The sequence below is a fragment of the Salarias fasciatus genome, chromosome 18 (assembly GCF_902148845.1).
Source record: "Salarias fasciatus chromosome 18, fSalaFa1.1, whole genome shotgun sequence".
Lineage (NCBI taxonomy): Eukaryota > Metazoa > Chordata > Actinopteri > Blenniiformes > Blenniidae > Salarias > Salarias fasciatus.
Genome location: NC_043762.1, coordinates 3,471,603 through 3,487,496, shown reverse-complemented (window position 1 = coordinate 3,487,496; position 15,894 = coordinate 3,471,603). Strand labels below are relative to the sequence as shown.

Here is a 15,894-nt window from a genome sequence, read left to right as displayed (position 1 = left end):
TGTGTGTGTGTGTGTGTCTGTGTGTCTGTGTGTGTGTGTGTGTGTGTGTGTGTGTGTGTGTGTGTGTGTGTGTGTGTGTGTGTGTGTGTGTGTGTGTGTGTGTGTGTGTGTGTGTGTGTGTGTCCACTGCTGTATTTAATCCCTGCACAAAGAAATTCTCTCCAAACTTGTGAAACAAACAAGCAAGCATTAAAAATGCACTTGACGGTTCCTTTTTATGTTTATCAGCACTACGCGGTGTGCGTGTGTGTGTGCGCTTGTGTTGTGTGTGTGTGCGTGCGTGTGTTGTGTGTGCGTGCGTGTGTTGTGTGTGCGTGTGTGTGTACGTGTGCATGCTGTCCCAGCACTGTGCTAGAGACATAATCACCAGTGTGTGTGTTCATGGCCTGATATAGAAATCCAACCCCCCCCCCCCCCCCCCCACACACACACACACACACACACACACACACACACACACACACACACACAGACAGGCCTGCGTCACGTAACATGCCTAATGTCTTCTTCTTCCTCTTCTTTAAGAGGCTGACTGCTAATTTAACGCTGACATAAGTGGCTGAAAACAAAAAGGAAATCAATTGTACCCTCGTCTAAATGGAAAATATCGATTGGGAATTGCTGATTAGGTTTCGGTAGCTTGCAAATGTATGGAAGACGTCTGAATAAGCGGAGCTGGCCGTGTGCCGTCCAGCCTGCGGACCGTCTGATTCCAGGAGCTGCGCCTTCACCTGCGCCCAGCGAGGTGACGTATTTCTAATCGTATGCCGTGTTTGAGAGCACAGTAGACAAAGCGAGCCGGCCCAGCGCCGGGTCCTTTGAGTCTCCGCCGCTCTCCGGCAGAACAAAGCCTCTTTCACAGTGTGTGAGGAGAAAGGCCTTTCATCTGTGTGTATGTTTAGACAGAAGTCAGTGGAACGCGGGGCCGAGAACAGCGCGGCTTCACGCCGTCGCACCGCGCCACTGCAGCTCGTGCACATCTGAATCAGACGTGGAGATGCTCCGCTGTTTACCACTGCATTGTGACATTTATACATTCAAACCCATGCTTGAAATCAGCCATGCAAAGCAGACACAGCCTGCAGGAGCTGGGATGATAGATTTTTTTTTTTTTCCCTCAGCTTTTTAAGTTGGAGGAAATGTTTTGGACAGTTTGAAGCCTGTAGGGAAAACTGTCACAGTGCTTTCAACCCTCAGAGGATAAATGTCATGAAGCAGTGTTTTCCCAGGAGCTGAGATCGGCTCCGGAGCCATGATATATGTGATCATACAGAGCAGACACTCCCAGCTGGACAGGGGAACTTCTCCCACCTGGAGCCTCCAGGTCTCAGCTATACGGCTGCAGCATGAAGCCAGACTTCATTTGCACAGCCACATGAATTACAGTGAAGCGGAGTACATCGGTGAATGAAAAGCACACGAGCAGGATGCGAATGAACAGTCTGAAGTCTTTATGGATCGTCGGGAGAAGTTGGAAGAAGTTTTGAAGCTCATTGAATGGAGGCAAGCTGATGATGAGTGGAGCATTAAAAATGAATGACGCTGCATTCTGAGCCTCCACTGGCAGAACGCTCGCAAATCACGCCGGCTGAAAGCTCCACAGTTCCTAAAATGACCCCAAAGCATTTAGTCTCTCTAAACAAGCCGTCCTGAAGAGTTACGAGTCCTCCCGTGTGGGGAAGCTCCGGTTTATTGGCGAGATTTTCTTGGTGCCCTCGGGGAAGAGCCACTGCTTCCACCTTCACGCCGAGTTTCTCTGGCACACACGTGCTCCGTCCGCCCTCCTCAGAAGGATGGGACGCGGCTCCACCCAGCATTCCTCACACGCTGCTTCATTGTTTGTTCAAATCCCACACAGTCACAAAGCAGGGCGTGTGTGTGCGAGTGTGTGTGCGGACAGAAGTGAGAGTGTTCGGGGTGGGGTGTGTTTTCACTACTTATCAAACGGGCCGTCCAGTAGCCGCCGGGATTGTTGTTCCCAGTTTGGTGTGGATTTTAACCGGGAGGCTCGCGGACCCCCGCCGACATTACGAAACATGGCCTGGACTGAACTCGGAGGGGGCGGGGCGGTTCAGGAGAGCAGTGTGTGTGTGATCCCACACACCTTCACAGTAACTCACAGTACATGGCGCATTAAACAGTCGGTTCACTCTCATTCATCCTGTCGTCATCGGGAACACTGAGCTGTGGTGACGGAGGCTGGATTCTCACTTTAGGTTTCTACGACTGTAATGTAAAGATGTGTTTTAAATTCAACTCGTAAGCAAAGTTACTATTTGTTGAGGAAAACATTGATGACCTTCGACCCAGCAGTCTCGTGTGTGTATGTGTGTGTGTGTGTGTGAGTGAGACAACGCTGGGACGCTGCAGCTCCACCTGGGGATCGACTCCTCAATCGGACTCGATCCCCAGTAAAACGCACACGGACTGTTTTCTGCAGAGTCCCTGTTATCGGAGGCATCGTGGAGGTGAAACGCTGAGCCGTGTCCACATGCACCGTGCACGTCTGCAGGAAGCTTTCTGAAGTGCATCGACGAGAACACAGGTCTCCATGATCTCCTCTGATTACATTGTTCATGTTACAGTAAGGAGCGGAGCGGCGCTGCAGCGGGGTGAACCTGCTGAACTTTGAAAGTTCTCCGTTTGTCTGTCAGTTTACTGCAGATAATCCCTACAGACCTCAGACGTGTGTGTGTGTGTGTGTGTGTGTGTGTGAGACATTATCCTAATATTCCTTCTTAATGGTGAGTGGAGTTGGGAGGTCGGATATTTCGGTGGCGTCTGGCCCCGGCCTCGCCGTGGACGCCATCTGGAGCCGCTGCTCCAGGCCGCTCAAGCCACGACAACAGACCTGCGAGTGGAGCGAGGGTCTTCCTGTCCTCTCCCATTTCCCCCTCTCCTCCTTGGCACCCACTAATCACCTCTTCTAAACTTTCCCTGACGCAGCTCGGCACTCCCATCAACCCCCCACCCCCAACACACACACACACACACACACACACACACACACACACACACACCTCTCTCACCTCATGTCAGTCTGATGTTTACTCCTCTGGGACTCGATTTCTTTTTTCAACATCCAAAATGGCTGTCTGTCATGATTAACGTTGTTTTTCGCCGAACAGTTTGGCATGTAGTGACTTCAGACGTCACACACGCACGCACACACACACACACACACACACACTGCAGTTGTGAGTCCAGCAGTCGACGGGTCATATGGGGTGAACGCAACCTGATCTGTTTTGCCTTTACAACCAGCCCCCCCTTCTCTCTCTCTCTCTCTCACACACACACACACACACACACACACACACACTCTGGATGTCGTTGTCACTCTCTGGATCAGTGCTATTAGAAACCTGCTTTGGACTCGTCTTTTTTTCCACACTCAGCGCTCTCGGCGTCAGAAATCTCCTGAATGCCAGCTCAGCTCGGTGCTCGTGGTCCGTGTCCAGGCGCCTCTGTTTCAGAGCTTAAATTAACAATTTGTAGGTACCAAGCACACACATAATGCAGAAAATTGAGAAAAATTGACCGACACAGACAGAAATGTGTACGATGTGTTACTTGAGCACTAGACTGACCTGACTGCTCCTTTTCACTTATAGAAACAGATTTACTCCATGGTGTATGTGAAAAAGCGCCGTTCAATATGAATCTGCTTGTGCCTTTGATTCAGTGATTGCCATTTTGTGTGTGTGTGCGTGCGCAGAGGGGTTGTGCTGTGTTTTATGTGGATGGCCTCCTATCTTTTTGAAGATTTGAGATCTGACTGCTGAGGCAAACAGACTCTAATATCTTCCATGTGTCAGCGCTGCGTCCAAGGCTTTATAGGGAGACACAGCTGAGGAGCACGTTATTCACTTCCTAGGTTCCTCAACTCAATGAATGAGCACAAAAGCAGAGACAGCGTAGAGACGAGACATGTTGTCCACCAGGACCCGGACCAGGACCCGGGCCAGGACCCGGGCCAGGACTTTGTCCATCACTTTCATCTGCACAGCAGCCTGCAGCCAGTTAAACAGGAATCCAGTGAAAAGTTGAGCTTGCGACTTGAGACAAATGAACAGAATCAACATTAAAAGGACATTTGCGCGTGTCCCTCGCTGCGCCGTCTCGGCTCGGCACCTGTCAGGTGCCCTGGGTCGACTCCCACCGGCTGATCAGCTGTGCCGCAGGGCTGAAAGTAAACACACGTCTCTGCTGAACTGTGGACGGCTTTGTGCGTGCTTTCTCATGTAGCTGCCACCTGTCACACGAACACGACCTCCGTGTGCACGCGGCCACGTGCACGCATTCCTGCCTGCATGAGAATGTGCTCCAGACTGGAGGTATGACTGGAGGGTCTCAGCAGAACGGGATCCCTGTCTGGAGGATCGTTCAGAGGCTTCGGAGCGTGACCTCAGGATGGTTGTGGATGCACTATAGGCAGATCGTATTCACCGTGCTGCATTTAGGTATGTAGCTGGAGGAATCACCCCGGCATCGGGCTTGACCTCCTGCAGCAAGTGCACGTCTACACACACGTCCCAGCAGGGCGGCGACGGGAACAGCGAGCCGTCCGCAATTACTGATGGAGTGAGACCAGACCTCATGTCAGTCGAAGCGTCTGACACTGAGAGCCGTGAGCACGCTTGTTTTGTTTCCCACGCTCAGATGGGAGATTTGTTGATGCTCGTCGTGTCTGGCAGGACAATGGCGGCGATGCAGCTGCTGAGCGGATCTCATGACTACACTCCCTTTAATCTCAAATGTTTCGGCCTAGATTTTAGAAGTTTAATGCCAGTTTACGGAAAGGTTTTGAGGATATTTAAGTTACACAAACTAACATCAACCAGTCAATGAAATGCGTCTGGGCGACGGAACCCAGGTGGAGGAGTCCACATGAACCGGGTTCCAGCCTTCTCTGCATAAACTGGCCATTCCTGACTTGCACTGAGACTTGACTCTGTCTGTTTACCCCCGCAGGGCCGTTGTTCCAGGGAGAACTGCAAGTACCTGCACCCCCCTCCCCACCTAAAGACCCAGCTGGAGATCAATGGCAGGAACAATCTGATCCAGCAGAAGAACATGGTCATGCTGGCCCAGCAGATGCAGCTCGCCAACGCCATGATGCCCGGCACACAGCTCCCACCCATGGTGAGAGGACAGGCGTGCACGGCTCCGTCATCCCTCTCTTTTCCAGTGTAGAAAGCTGACGCTTTGTGCACACGTCCTCTGATTCGTCTCCTTCCATGTTGCCCCCCAGCCCATGTTCTCGGTGACGCCGGGCCTGGCCACCAACGCCAGCGCAGCGGCGGCCGCCGCGGCCGCGGCCTTTAACCCCTACCTAAGCCCGGTGTCACCGGGCCTGATGCCGCCGGAGATCCTGCCCAGCACCCCCGTCCTCATGGCCTCCAGCCCCGCCGTCAGCCAAGTCCCCAACGCCGCCGCTGCCGCCGCCCAGAAACTGCTGAGAACAGACAGACTCGAGGTGACAGTCATCAATACTTCTCTGAAAATCCTAGCTGAGAGTTCGGCTATCTGCTTGTTTAAGCAGGAGGATAATGGCACCTTGTTAGATTTTCATAAACAGTATCTGAAGATAAACTGTAGGAAGAATAGCAAGTGCATTCATGCGAAGCAAAACCTGATTAATGAAGAAATAAGTGTTAATAAGCTCTGATATGTCATCTGTTTATTGCATCCAGCGTTGACTTGCGCTGTAATTAAGAGTTATTTAGGTTGTGATGATCTCCATTTCATCTATGTTCCTCATCCGTTACCAGCACAGTTTGTGCTTTCATATGGTGCACTTCCCAAAATACCGGGAGGCAAGCACCACAACTCAGTCTGAACATGTTTGTTTGAGTGGAGAGAGCGCCACTTCGTAATGATTCCTGAGTGAACCAACACCAAACAAATAGTCTGGAACTCAAACCTCCTCCCAAGTGCTCTTTTCTTCTCACTGCAAAGGAAATATCTGCAATATGTCATTATCCTTTATTTCCACAGATGCATTTAGAGCTGCTCCGCACAGCCAGAAACATGGAAATCCCACATTTCCAATAGCTGCTTTGCGTAATGAACAGAGAGCTCATTTTGTTGAGTGGGTTTCCTCTAAATCACAGTTGGAAAAGCAAACAGTTCAACAATAACTATATTTATATTGTGTATGGAGTGCACACTTAGCTCAGCCACACACACTGAAACACTAAAGCAGGATGATAGACGACAGGCAACTACGGTGGATTCAGAGGAAGGTGCTGCCCTCTGGTGTCCAGATTAAAAACTGTTTGACGTTTCAAAACATATCCCAGCATGCCACAGTGAGAGAGATAGACAGAGAGATTAAAGTCACCAATTAACCCAGTTTGTCTGGGACATGTCTCTAGGGAGAATGTGTTTATTAGGTTCAAGTGCTTAAGTTTTCACAGTTTCTGATTACGTCATGGAAACAATCAGTTCAGTGTGAAAAGAAATACTCTATGCAGAGAGATGGATGCATGGATGGATGGATGGATGGGCTGATGGATGGATGCTGTGTTTTTAAGGCACCAAAGTATGAAAAGTTAAATAGAAATATTGTTGTGGTGCTGACTGTGGCGTTGTTTTTCGGTCTGCAGGTGTGTCGGGAGTACCAAAGGGGGAACTGCTCTCGGGGGGAGAACGACTGCCGCTTCGCCCACCCCGCAGACAGCACCATGATCGACACCAATGACAACACGGTCACCGTGTGCATGGACTACATCAAAGGCCGCTGCTCCCGGGAAAAGTGCAAGTACTTCCACCCGCCGGCTCACCTGCAGGCCAAAATTAAGGCAGCGCAGCACCAGGTGAACCAGGCCACAGCCGCCGCGGCCATGGTAAGCAGCCTCATTCGGGAGCGCTCACACTCTTCCACACACGCAGAACTGTACATTTATGCCAGGGCTAGCTGATACCATGTGAATGACCCGAGGGGGCATATGTTCTGTGTTTCATACTCACCTGTCTCACCTTCCTGGTTGATATTACGCAGCCTTTTCACTTCTGCTCTCGCCAGGTCGAAATGTAAAGGTCTGCATGTTGGTTTGGGTGCAATCTGCTCGCTGGGTGATAAGAAGAAGGATGGGACAATAGAGCATTCTAACCCCCACTAGCCTCACTTTGAGCCGTTCTTTGTAATGTGATGAACCGATTGTCTCGTTCCTTGTTCGTCTCATCTCAGACCACAAGCAGAGCGTCCAGTTCCTCTCTCTTTCTGTCTCTGACGGCCTGGCCTTATTCATGACTCCATTGTTCCTGTGCTTCCTATCTATAACTTCTCTTCCTCTTGACATTAAAAAAAAAAAAAAAGGATTCATTGTGCTTTCAGTCCTGTTTTACAGTAACGGCACCCCTGAATGATAGCACAGCCGCACTGCGTTGATCTCACATGTTGATGTAGCTAAACTGGGAGCCGGGGTGAATCATTGTAATGTGAACCTGACTATGTTGTGCACAGTGGAACAGGATTATCTGATCAGTACAGTCGCTAAGAGTCTCTTACTGTAATTGCTGACCGCTGTTATTCATCCATGTCTGTGTGACGTAAACTAATGTAGACTGGTAGTCACCGTGTACTATTGATGATCATTTAACTGTCGAGCCGTAGAGCTAGTGTCCACACTGTGCATGCCTTAGTCCTGTTTTCCCCTTGTATACTGCATTCCAATGATTTGTTTTTTTATTTGTTTTTGTTTTTTCTCACCTATACCCAAACTGCACTGCTGCCCCCATGATGCACCTCTGCTTGCTGGTTTATGTTAATGCGCTTGAACCCCATTGGCCCATTGCCATCATGTGCTCGCTGCCTGCTAATTAAGACTCAGTCGGCTGTCAAATCACTGAAGCGACCCCTCGACGCAACCTTTGACCTGGTACTATGACCTTTCACCTTTTAGCTTGGCATGTGGCTTTGTTGTAGAGCTGTGTTTTAACCAAAGATACCGAGCTATTTTTGTTGTCGTTGTCTCAGTGCAATGTCTGTTTTTTTTGTTTTGTTTTGTTTTTTTTCCTCCTGTATATCTGTCATATTTGCCTGTGATAAAGTGATGGTGGCTTCAGTCCTTAACATCACACACAAATCCAGATGTGGAATTTGTGACGAGTAGCCACACTCACTTTATCACATGTAGCCCGATTTAACACCAGTCAGAGAGGGTTAGGGAAGAGGAGCTTCTTTAACGGTGGCATGGCTTCAGTCTGATGTCAAAGTCCGTGATCCGTGTTGTGCAGCAGCTCAATCAAGCGCATGTCTGTGTTGCTAGTGCATGTGGGATGGATAAAGGTGGGGCGATGAGGAAAAGTCTGACAGGAGTGAGCCCACCTTAACAGATTTTAACCGTTCAAATGATAGTTCACTCCATCATCGGATCTCTTCACAGATTTTCAGACCTCAAGAATGGCCTCATGCCAAGATAGAAGCCCAGACCGACACGTGCAGCTCAAACATCCACCTCTGACTGCCGTCGCTTGGCCTTAGACCATTTTTGACTCCAGTCTGAGAGTGAACCATCACTTAAACATGGCTTACACAGTTTATCATGGAGCTAGCAGTGCAGCCTCCCTTTCTCTGTGCTTCCTACCTGTTCCACCTCTTGTTAGCAGCCCAGTTGTTTTACTAGTTAATGCTTGCTTCTGTTGCATTTAGTCAGCCACAGGATGAGAGTTAACAATCCAGAGTAATGAATGTGTGGATGCTTGTGAGCTTGTAGCTCCTGTAGGCACCATGCTCCTGCTTGTGTAGTACTTGTGTCAGACTGCTGCTTGCTTGCTACTGATGATATGAAGATTTTGTTATTGTTGTACACACAAGGATGTATTGACACTGTTCCTCTGATGTCCTCTAACGTATGTATCTTTGTTTTCTTTCCCGTTTGTGCCTCTTTCCAACACTCTCTCTCTCTCTCTCTCTCTCTCTCTTCCTGTCTCTGCTCCACGCACCTCTCCTTATCTTTCTGTCTTCCCTCCCTCCCTCCGTCTGGATGGGCAGGGCATCGCCCCTAGTGTCATGGCTCCGCTGCCAAAGCGGGCAGCCCTGGAGAAGGCTAACGGGGCCTCTGCCGTGTTTAACACCGGCATGCTTCAGTACCAACAGGCCCTGGCCAGCATGCAGTTTCAGCAGCAGGCTGCTTTCCTCCCATCAGGTATGGCTCCCAAAGCGACCTCCACCCACCGGATGCCTGGATCAGGCTCACCTGGCTCCTGCTTGGCTGGGTGGGGCTCAGTGGTTGACTGACTGCAGTACAGAGCATTTTACTTCCTCACTGTCATCTGCTGGTAATCGTCTCCACATGCTGGAAGAAATGACCAACACAAGCAAATAATAGCTCCAGATTTCATGATCTCCCAGCAAGCGCTGTTTCAGAAGAGTTGAAAAGCTAAGAATGCCTAAAAGAATGCTTTTTTTGCTTTGTTTGGCATCGCATGGCTGCTAAGATTTATGAGCCAGGCACTGAAGGAAAACTGCATACCTACCTGTACTTATCTCAGCGTGAAGACGGCAAAACATGCTTTTGGGTTAATGACGGAACATTTGTTAGATTTAAATGTTGGGTGTGAGCGCTGGTGTGTTAATGAATCGGGGGCTTTGGCTTGTGCCGGGGCGAACGGGGGGAACGGGGCTGGATGGGTTAGTTACCCGTGTGGTAAACCTCAGTCTAGTCACAGACAACAGGCTGGTGCTTTGGGCTTCTGCACACATCTGTCACGTCTGTTTCCTGTGTGTGCGTGTGTGTGTGTGTGTGCGTGTGTGCGTGAGCGTGTGCGTGTGTGTGTGTGTGCGTGCGTGCGTGTGCGTGTGTAATTGGTCGTACATCTGCCGTCACCCTGATTCCAGTTTACATTTATCACACAAAGAGCAAACTCTTGAAATCCAGGCTTCCATTTGATTAACAGTTTGGCTTACAATGAGTTCGCCGCCTTTTTCCAATCACTGATGTCTGTGTCCAGGAGATATTAACCTTTTTCTCCCCACATTATCTCTCCCTTCACTCTAACGAACCTTGTGATGGGCTGTTTTGATTTCTCTTCCCTGTCCAATCCACTTCCTGTTGCACTGCATGATGGGCAGGCTCAATATTGTGCATGACACCTGCAGCAAGCGTTGGTAGGTTCCAGCTTTCCTTCTTCAGTTATTTGTAGGCCATCCAAATCAAATGTGTAGAATGTACAGTTAATTATGTGACCATTTAAAAGAAAAAAGACAAATACTGTGAGAGCGTTTCTGTTCCGTTCATGTTGTGTGTGGCAGTTAAAAGGCCGTGATGTTGTTAATCTCTCTGTGTATTCCTACACTTTAAGTTGCTCGACCTTTCTGTTTTCCTGCTGGTTTGAACCTCGGCTTTGGGCTGGTCTAACCTGACACCTAAAAACCCTTTGAAAGATATGAAAGCGGAGGGGGTTGACTGATAACAGTTCCTCTTGTTTCCTCTGAGCCGTTTTCTTAAACCTGTCATGGCAGCACTTTAGCTCGTGTGTCACTTTCTGTAGATCTGGCTCTTCAGTTTCTACAGAGACAGGCGAATGCAGAAGTGGCAGGAAGTCACTTCAGGTTCTCCAAACTCACAGACCTCATCAGTGCTGACAGAGGGAAGAACGGGAACCTGTTAGCTCCAACCCCCCCGCCTCTCTCTCTCTCTCTCTCTCTCTCTCTGTTCCTCCTTCCCTCATTGCCTGGTGTGTTTGTGGCTACACTGCTCCTCTGTGAATTTTTGCTTACATGATTTTCCCTCCAAAAAAGTTCCCATGATGCACGGTGGTAGTCCAGCCACTGTGTCTGCAGCCACCACATCTGCCACAAGCGTTCCCTTCGCAACTGCCTCCACCAATCAGGTTTGCACCTCTACCGCCTCTCTCTCTGTCTCTCTCTCTCTCTCTCTCTCTCTCTCTGTCTCTCTCTCTCTCTCTCTCTCTCTCTCTCTCTCTCTCTCTCTCTCTCTCTCTCTCTCTCTCTCTCAGGGCTGTGCACTAAAAGGTTAATCTGTAACCTGTGATAAATACAAACACTTTAAATGTGTTTGTGCTAAAAGATTCGTCCCCCCCCCCCAATAACAGTGTTCTTTCTCTTGGCCCTAATTTGCACCAGCTGTGACCTTGAGTTCAGTCGTGCATCTGATTGGTCAGATAAATATGTTTGCATGTATGGATTGTTGCACAATGCACGCAGACTTCACTCATCACAATCCACTGTTTGTTCACGATATGCATATTGTGCAGCCCTACGATCTGTCTCTCTATCTATCTACCTATCTCTCTATCTGTCTAATTATCTATCTATCTATCTATCTCTCTGTCTCTCTATCTGTCTATCCCTCGCTCACAGGGACAATCTGGGAATGCTTAAGTCTTGATGGGGTGGGCTGGGTAGACGGCAGTACTCCCTCTTGTTGGCCTACACTAGAGTCCAACATGTAGCCTTGTGTGTAAAACATGACATATTGTGAGAGGTTTTGCAGCATTTATGTCCATTTTAAGCATAAACCACAAACACTGACGCCTTTCTGAAATTATCTTTCTGTCTTTATTAAGAAACATACTGTATTGCATTCAATGTGTGTCCTCATTGTAACCTCGATTTTTGTCCTTTCCCATTTTGAGGACTCTTCCTTATCAAAGTTGACTACCAACGAATACATGCAATTGGTATGTATGAGGTAGTAGTTTTGTTTTTTTTTACGATTATAAGGCACAGCTTGTGCAACAGTTGCTATTTGTGCCCTTTGGTGCTTGGCTTTTTTATTTTTTCCTTTTTTTCCTTTTTTTGCAGCTGCTTCCAGCACATAAAGCGAAGCTTTACCATGTTCTGTGTATACAACTCTGGGCATCACCCAGAAAGGCTCTGACAGAAAACTGACTCCAGTTGTGTTTAAGACGTTTTAGTGAGCAGCACAAGTTTGTGAAAGCAGTGGAAATATGTGTGAACCGTGAAGATCAGCTGTCCTCACGTTGAGCTAGTTTCCTACATTTTTCCAGAGTGTGCAGGTCAACAACATGGAGGATTTAGATTTGCATGGGGGAAGCCACTTTACTGACAGTTTCCCCTCATCCGTCCCTCCCTTTCCTCCCTGCTGTCCCCACTCCGGTCCGCTGTCGCCAAATGGCTTTTTTTTCTCTCTTATTATTTTATAATCTTGTATCTTTTTTCAGCAGTGAGCTCGTCTGACTGTGAGAGGATGTGGTTAAAACGCGCTGATCTGTCTGTTGTTGACCGCTGTCCACACTGCGCGCTCTGGCTTCCCGATGCTTCATTTGATGTCCTGTCTGTTTTCCATTCGCAGATTCCAATAATATCTGCAGATCATCTGAGTAGTCACAAGTACTTGACTCAAATGTAGTTCCTCTGGAGAACAGTGAGTTCCTATTTCAGTCCTTCTTTCATTGCATGTTGGGATCTTTGGAATCCCTTCAGCTCTGGTTCCACAGCTCCTTGATGTGGCAGCGCGCCTGTGAACGTACCTCTCAAGTGAAATCCCTCATCTCTTGCAGATCAAATGAATGTGTGCTGGCACCGTCCACGCCAAAAGAGTTCAGCCTTTATGTACATAACCTTCAGAATGTCAAGCAATGGGACAAGGAGGGTCTGCCATCTCTTAGCCGGTCCACCACGACGGTCTCATCACACGAGCAAAACATCAAGGGTACAACACGCGACGTGTGCCATCCTCCCACATATCAGCACCGATCAGGAGTCTGGTGTCAAATCAACATCCAGCTGAGAGGGAAGAGGAAGCCTCTGTCTGATTGAATCATAGTGCTCACTTTGTTCTGATTATTATCATTACTGCATGCTCAGAAGGTCAAGAGCGTTGTTACACGAGACAACATCCAGTGCTGGTACGTTAGTAGACCAAGATTTATCTTTCCTTTATTATTTCTTCTGCTTTATCTCTTCTTTATAAATGAAAAATCGATAGCCATATTTCATCGTTTACAAGTGAAATGCAAACACGCACCTTGAATTTGAATTGAAATCTGAAAGGCACAATGATTTTACCAGGAATTTTATCAGCCAAAAGAATTAGGCGTGTACAGTATTGTGTTTTTACTGCTACTAGTAAGACTAGATGTTGAAATGAGGGTCTTGGACATATGAATGTTCTGGGTAAACCAACATACCTGTGTACCTTGAAAGCACAGCCAGGCGAGCTCCTTCTCATCACGTCATGTGCCACCGAGGCCGTACAGCTACAACCAGAGTGTTATCTCAGCAGTGTTATTTGTTTACCGAAGGTAGAAGTTTTCTATGGCTCTCTTTTGTATTATTTTGTTTTCCATTGTGAGTGTTTTTTTTTTTTTTTAATCAGTTTTAGAAGTTGGGTTCTCACCAAATTTATTAATATTTTTTTGTTTTTGTAGTTTTGAAATCATAAGTGGAGGGTTGTGTGTTTTTTTTTCTCTCTCTAAAGTTTGTCGTACCTCTTTTCGTAGACGAGTGTTGTTTTTGTTTGTTGGGATGACGTTGTTGATCAAGTCCATTGACTCTGAAGCCTGGTGAAGCGGAGCGTGGTGTTACCCTGTCAAACTGTGTTGGTGGGAATCCCGGACATAAAGGTCTAATAGGTCATTGAAGCCACACGTGCACTTGAACCATTCTGTCTCTCACCTCCTTTGTGTTTTCGCCTCCCATCCTAACGTGAACTCTCGTCCTGGAGGAGGCGCGTTAGCGTCCACGTGTAGATCCGACTGCAAATACCAAAGCACAGTTTTCTCCCTTCTCAGCGTCTTCTCACAGAAGCATCTCTTTCAGAGGCTCAAACAATTAAGGAAGCATGTTAATCATCCTTCAGTCATCACTTCCTGTTTTTATTAGTTCACATAGCGTGTCTTTACCGATTGTAATGTACCTAACGAAGCCTTAGATTACAGTCAAATGGACTTTCAATCACCGTGCAGGTAAAGAGCACCAATGATGTTTTCTAGTTCTCACAGGCGACGCTTTATGATTTGTTTTTCTGTTTCTCTCTGTAAAAGTAACAATTACTCTCTTAAAACTTCATTGAACTTATGTGTTATGTACTACTTAAGGATTTGAATCTATTTGAGGTATGTAGTTTTAGACTTTTTTTTTGCCTTACTATATATTACTTGACAACATTGATATAGCCGTTGTAGATGTTGAGGTAGTATGACATTCATAACTTTTTCAAACCATATAAATGAAATGATAATGTGTTAGTTTTAAATATTCACTTCATTCATATAGCTGGATGTCTTTTTTTCAGTTGTCACATATAATTGTGTTGATGAAACCTTTTCTTTTTTTTTTTTTTTGATACAAAGAATGAGATGAATAATCCCGCTGCCGCCCGCAGCGCCTCTTTTAACTTTAATTCTCCTGGTAACATGTCAACACCATGTTTGAAAGTACTATATTGTATTGAGATCTAGATTGTCCATGTTTTAGAGTAAAAATTATTTTCTACTGTATCCATTTCAAGAAAAGAAAAAAAAAGATAATGTATTTTTGTTTGAATATTTCTTAAGTTTGCCCTGAATGTCAGGCCAAAACGAGCAGTTGACGGGTGTTTGGATGTGTGGTGGAGAGTGAAGCGAAGACTCCTCCGGTCTGGACGAGTCCGAAATGCTGCAGAGAATGAGTTCTAACCTAAGGGACGAAGGTTGACTTTTTGCACTTCTGTATATAGTCAAATGAACAGAGAAAAAAATGTGTATCATATTGAGATATTATTTTGAATAAAAAAAAGATCTATAATTATAAGGAATTTTGTTAGATTAATTTAAATTCTTAAATTAGAAGACCAGCTGAAAAACAAAAAAAAAAAATGCTTGCAAAGAAGGGCACTAGTTTCTTGGCCAATGCATTCAGAGAAAGCTATGCGCTTTTTGTCTTCTTTTCTAAAGTGGCTGGTGTATTGCCAGGGAATGTTGTCGGGGAGCAGACGACCCCGCGTCACGCTAACTTCACCCCCGCCCGGGACGACACGTCCTCTAAAGGTCCACCACCCGTTTGATGGACTTGGTCACGCAGTATTGCTGCTCCCATGGTACAGTTCAAACAGCAATCTATCGGAAAAATGTATATTCTCTTCTAAGTTTGATTTGACTGCATGTTAAATACAAAAGAAACCGCGTAGATATGTAAGGAAAGAGACCGGCGTCGGACTACAGAGTTTTTGTTCTCGTCAAATGATGCATTCAGTAGATCCCATCCACAGCGGGGAGGAGTAATACCTTCAGAGAAGTCACCTTACTCTTGTGTGATTCAGATATTTTCCGAGCAGACATGTTATTTAAAGAAGGATGAGACCTCGGCGCTCATCCAGCCCAGATGCGTCCTCACAGCCATATGTTTACCGCCCACGCTGACTGGCGAGCGGTCGCTCCTGCTGCCATAGCTGTGCACTCAGCAGGTGAAGGCTCACCGCACCAAACGCTTGATTGGCAAATTAGTCCTGGAAATGAATGTAAGAGCGGCGGCTCGACGTGGAGGCTGCTGTGTATAGTCGCTACAGAACCAAAGCACCATTTTGTCCAAACCAGACTCTCTGTGTCTCTCTTCCCTGCTGGGCGCACATGTTCGCTTTCACTGCTTCTTACTTGTAAGTGCACCCACCGATTATGTATTCGCTAACAGTCGCCACACAATAACGTACTATTGTCTTCAGATTTGTTTATGCACAGTTTATCGTTGCCATAATTGACTCTTGCTGTATGGATGAAAAAAAAAATCTGAATAAAACAACATTTGATTTGCTCATGCAGCTGTTGTGTGGTCACTGCTTCTTTCATGTGTTTAGTAAGGTAACATGATGATTCTCACACACACACACCCCTCAGGGTAACTGAATGCTCTGATCACTAAAGGCGTGCGCGCACGTTGTAAGATTACACAGAACAGAAATGCACTGAGGCTGATCTGGAATC

The 15,894-nt window shown here is 47.1% G+C and overlaps 1 protein-coding gene across 15 annotated transcripts in view; it reads left to right on the top strand.

The window, feature by feature from the left end:
• The window catches only part of mbnl1 (muscleblind-like splicing regulator 1), a 52,968-nt gene that overhangs the window by 21,475 nt on the left and 15,599 nt on the right, over positions 1-15,894 (top strand). For 5 of the 15 annotated variants that reach the window (XM_030115365.1, XM_030115362.1, XM_030115363.1 and 2 more), the window contains exons 3-12: positions 4,975-5,145; positions 5,255-5,479; positions 6,612-6,851; positions 7,833-7,886; positions 9,002-9,155; positions 10,082-10,117; positions 10,751-10,842; positions 11,608-11,652; positions 12,288-12,359; positions 12,496-15,731. In XM_030115365.1, coding sequence (XP_029971225.1) covers positions 4,975-5,145; positions 5,255-5,479; positions 6,612-6,851; positions 7,833-7,886; positions 9,002-9,155; positions 10,082-10,117; positions 10,751-10,842; positions 11,608-11,652; positions 12,288-12,344 — 1,074 coding nt within the window. In that variant the 3' untranslated portion in view covers positions 12,345-12,359; positions 12,496-15,731. Of the gene's footprint in view, positions 1-4,974; positions 5,146-5,254; positions 5,480-6,611; positions 6,852-7,832; positions 7,887-9,001; positions 9,156-10,081; positions 10,203-10,750; positions 10,843-11,607; positions 11,653-12,287; positions 12,360-12,495; positions 15,732-15,894 lie in introns of those variants that run through there. The other 10 variants (XM_030115368.1, XM_030115372.1, XM_030115369.1 and 7 more) reach the window with 10 other exon arrangements.